Source organism: Solea solea, chromosome 10 (genome assembly GCF_958295425.1).
Source record: "Solea solea chromosome 10, fSolSol10.1, whole genome shotgun sequence".
NCBI lineage: Eukaryota > Metazoa > Chordata > Actinopteri > Pleuronectiformes > Soleidae > Solea > Solea solea.
In genome coordinates this window covers 14,884,728-14,889,815 of record NC_081143.1, presented here as the reverse complement: position 1 = coordinate 14,889,815, position 5,088 = coordinate 14,884,728, and the positions used below count along the sequence as shown (strand labels likewise).

The following is a 5,088-nucleotide window of genomic DNA, read 5'->3' as shown; positions in this document are numbered from 1 at the left end:
AGGTAAATGAGAGCGAGAGATGGTGATTGCTTTCTTTTATGTAATGTCTATACTGTTGAATTCAGTCACTTAATAAATGATACTCAGTGTTTTCTGTAATATTGATTTTAGAAATTTAGATTTATAGTTTATAGAAGTATTACAACTTTAAATTAGTAATAATTAGTTATATTGTTTTTTTTAAATGGTTTGGTTTTTCTAAACATCACTTTTGTGGTTCTTGAAACAGTGGTTTGTTAAATAACATCATGAATATATTCTAATCTTGTTCTGAACTTGACTAATCCTGAGGAGTATCAGACAGCCTTTTCCTTCTGTGTCTTCTTCAGAAAGCCACACTGTTAAGCAGCACAAATGGCAGATAGTCTGTGTCCTTTAGATCACACCATTATAAAATTATAATTTATGTGGATTGGATTATATGTATTGGATGGTAGAGATGAAGAATTATGTGTGTGATTTACAAACATTTGAATGTAGTATCAAGTGTTGTTTTTGGTTGTTTGCAGGGTAAGACATACTGAGAGTTTACAGTACAGCCTTTTAACTATAGAAGAATTTTTCCAGTTACCTTGATCGCTGGACATTGATTGAAATGAGGCATCTAAATCTGGTGGCCTTTTCCAATATCTCTGCTCTATATTGTAAAGCACTTTATCAGACTTATCTGATGATGACAAAACTTTTTAATCTTTTTTTTATGGATATATTCCTGAAGGCTTTGTATTGACCTGATTGAATTGTGTTTGTTCACCGTGTAGAGTAACCTGAAAAAGAAGAGCAGTCTCAGTGTGCCGGTGACTGTGGACATCAGCAGCTCAGACTCGGATTCAGATGAGTCGGAATCCAAATCTGAGTCTGATTCTTCAGATTCATTGGATTCATCCGATTCCTCTGATTCAGAAGGTCTGGAGAACTGGATGATTCTGGGCCAAGGGAAACAGAATGAAGACCAGTCCATCTCACTCAACCTGGAAGGAGGATCTGACAGCAATACAGGTGTGTTTTTGCTTGTGTGCCGCCTCATTTACTCAACATGTGTGTACTTTTATGTGATTGGGAGAAAAGAAGCAGTGGATTCTATATAGTGCAGCTCACTGATAAATGAATGAGCACAGAGTTGAGCTGCACTATGTGTGTATGTTTGTATGAACACACGCAGCATCCGTGTCTGCATGTTTACAAATGTGTACTCTCTTAGCATTCCTGGCACTGTCTGCCCAGTTTCTCTCTTCTCTGCTCCATCTTTAACTACAGTTTTGTGTATTATTTACTCATATATGCGCACAGCTTTGTGTGAGTGTGAATATTTATGTTTATGAAATATTCTAATTCTAATCAGCATGCATGTGTTCATACACACACGCATACCAACAGTCATGACGCTAATGCCAAAAACAAACAAATGGGGAGACAACAACGCAGGAGATGAGAGGGAGGTGAAGTTGGGAGAGATGGGAGTAATCAAAAAATGAATAAAAATGTTGCTGGCAAATCTCCTCAGATCTACACATTATCTTAACCTGCAGCCTCAGCAGCCTCTCCAGCTTCTCTCCAGTTCACCCCCCTTCTCCCTCCTATCCTACCTAATGCTCTCCCTTCTCATTCTTTTATCCCATTTTCTTACTCACTATTGTGCTTTCTCTCCCAGTCTCCCTCTCTCTGTCTCTTTCTCACTGTTTCTTCCTCATTTGAATTTCCCTGGGCTGATGTTTCTGCAAGAGTGCCCACTGCCTCCTTGACACACAACTGGGCTAAAGGAGGGGGTCTGGAGTTGGTGGGAAGGCTTGAGGTTTTGGCCTGGTTTTTGGAGGCAAGGAGGATTTTAGGTCTCTGTGTCTCTTTCTCCCTCTCTCTCGTCTGGCTCCTCTCTGTGATCTTTGGAGCTTGACCTCATGTCTGCACATGGGGGGGCCATGGGTGTGGTGTGAAGGGGTCTTAAAGTGGGTTTTTTTCATTAAAAAATAATAATGAATGAAAGCAAAGAAATTTTAGGGACGAGCCTCAACGGTTTTAAAGGTTTTCTCCAAATCTTTACTACACACACATTTTAAGGGGGTTGTGCGTATGTTGTGTGTTTATAGACATAAGATAAGATGAAAACAATTCTGTTATGAATCTCATGAAAAGATCAAAACCAAAAATTGCGCTTATTGACATGTTCTTTCATTGTCATAAAATGCTGCAGTGCAAACTCACCAAATTAATCTGAATGTGAAAAATGTCCCAATGTTTGTTCACTTTTAATTAACATTTGTTTTTAAACACAGTAAGACTTTCGACATCAGCAAAGGACTTTATGATTTGGGTGCATTTTTTGTCTGTCTGTGACCGGCATGAATCAAAAGCAAAGAATGGATTTAAATGAAATGTTATGGGGATGTAGGTTTTGGCCAAAGGAGGTTTTGGTGATGGATATCTGGATGTCAGGGAGTATAAACTTTCAGAAGCCGAGCAGCCACTGAGGAGGGCTTTCACTCTTTTTTTAATGAAACTATATAGTTGCTTTAGTAATGTTGTAATGACCAAACAATTTGCATTTTCAAATATAGTTAATGCGGTTGAATGCGTTTATTTCTCAATCACTTCATTGGAACACATCCAGAAAATATGGGAAATATCCCAGCTGTTTTAAAATAATTTGACATGGAAGTCTAATTAATGTTATTAGCAAAAACTGTGTTTGTCCTATTATTTTATTGAAAAAAAATATCTGCTGTGATAAGGTTTGTTTTTTGACAAGACACGCTTGAGCATGACATACAGTTGTAGGAGTCAAACTCATTGACAGCTTGCTAATGTATGAGACCAACGTTCAGTCACATTATTCTAATCCAAATGCCAATGATCACATAATTTGACAGACATAAAAACAACACAGCTGGTTGTGCCTTGAGACATTTGAACATTACTGTATGTATGTATGTATGTATGTATGTATGTATGTATGTATATATATTTCCTCTTAAAATTAATAGATTTTGGTCTTTTATTGGGCATTATCACCAAATACATAGACTGGCAGCCATAGCCTCCAGCCAAAAAAAACAACCCTCACATTTATAAAACACACTTTGATAAATGTATTTGTTTAAATACACTTGCCCGTAATAAAAGACTGTGTGGTGCTGGAAGCCCTGTCATCCACGTCCTTTAATAGATCAATGATGATGATAATAATAAATACAATCCTTATGTTGTGCGTTATGGTCTTAAGGGAATACATTTGCGTACTCATCTGCAGTGGTATTCCCATTCATACAAAACATTCACATATATGCCGACACAAATGTAGTTGAGCTTGGACAGAGCTTGGATAATTCTAATTCACCTGCTCTCTTATGTTGTAGGTTTAATAAATGTTTCTATAAATGTTGTTAATGGACTTTTTGATGGGATTTTATCACACATACTAGAAAAGGTCAATGTGAGGTCACTGAGATACAGCTATATCTCTTTAGCTGTTGTATTTTATAGTTACCAACACACTCACAACCCAGAGGTGCTGAATAAATATAAAGAATGTTCTCTGTTTTTATATGTCATGTTGTGTGTTTACTCTTGTGCCTAGTTTATGTTTTCACCTTTGTTTGTGAGTAACAAGTTGGCATAGCAGTGACTAATAGTGTTTATACGCCTAAACCCCATCTCAGCATCAGCGTCAAATCACATTCACGACACTTAGCGTCCCCCTCTCACCCACAGGAATTGAATCCTTTCATGCTCTTTCTCGTTCTCTCTCTTTTGCCACTACATGGTGTCAGTTGTTCACATACTTCTACATCTTTTCTCGCTCCCTCACAAATGTTTTTTTATCAAAAACATGGTGGCACACACATACACACACACACACACACAATGCTCGAGTGGTTGTCTGTCACCTGGATGTAAGGAGCAGATGTTGGGTGGTACATCTGTAGGGACACTGGATGAGGAAAAGAGAAAAGATAGTAGAGAAAAGGGGGATGAACGAGGGCCGTCTGGCTGTCCAGCAGCCATGCAGCAGCAACCAGACGGAACAAGAGAGAAAAAGCAGAGCTTCCCAAAATCCAGCTCAGTGGCTCCCCCACCCCAAAGGTGTGTGTGTGTGTGCCCGTGCGCGTGCGCGCATGTGTATGCACATGCCTGTGAATTAATACTGGGTGTAGGCGGGGTGTGCTGAAGCTAAACTTCAATCACGTGGTGGTTAAACTTCACTTGTTGGTCGCACTCCCCCCCCCCCCAATTCTAAGGTTTTGTTTTTTTGTGCCCTTGGTCTTGGTCATTGCACACCAAACTTTGTTTGAGGCTTAGAGAGTCGGCTCTGGCTCACTATCGGGGTGGCCGATCATATCAGAGTGTGTCCGAGTGTGTATGTGTGTTTCACAGAAAGTCTCCGAGAAGGGGAGAGAGTGTGTGTGTTTGAACCAAAAGGTTATCTCTCTGTTTCACAGAGGGAGGAAGGTAAGCTCTCTTCTCTTCTCTTCTGATAAACGGTCTGCATTTATGTAGCACTTTTCTAGTCTTGTACTTTACACCACAGTTTTGTCATTCACCCATTCACTCACGTTCATACAGCACATTTATGTGCAGCACCCCTAGCATACTCATTCACACACTGTCAGCACAGTCGTCAGGAGCAACTTGGGGTCAAGTGTCGCCCACGTCTTCTCATCTCTTCTCTTTTCATCTTTTATATGTGTGTGTGTGTGTGTGAATGAGTGCTACTTTTCCTCTGGGGCTAAAACCTGCTGCTCCTTTCACAGTGAAACCTAATTTGGCCTTTGAATATTTCCAGGTGCGTGTCATGATTGTAACTTGAGCGTGTTACAGTTTGAACAGATGAAATATGGATTCTGTGTTTGTGGCTGTGATTATGAGTCAAAGTGCGTATTTATGTTCAGGGCATTGGGATTTTAAAGAGATTACACTGGCATTTTGGGTACCACACAAGGCTTTTCCCAGTGTGTGTGTGTCGGTGTGTTGTGGGTGTGTGGGTGGGCGGGTAGGTGCTGCAGAAGGGAGGCATGGATAGGATCAGCTCTTATCTTGGCTGCCCAGTGCCACACGAGGTGTAACGCCACACCCACTCTACCTCACAGTATGTTT

At 40.1% G+C, this 5,088-nt stretch overlaps 1 protein-coding gene across 1 annotated transcript in view; it reads left to right on the top strand.

The window, feature by feature from the left end:
• Nucleotides 1-5,088, top strand: part of zcchc7 (zinc finger, CCHC domain containing 7) — a 53,132-nt gene that overhangs the window by 11,427 nt on the left and 36,617 nt on the right. The window contains exon 2 of the mRNA XM_058640179.1: nucleotides 762-999. Coding sequence (XP_058496162.1) covers nucleotides 762-999 — 238 coding nt within the window. The remainder of the gene's footprint in view (nucleotides 1-761; nucleotides 1,000-5,088) is intronic.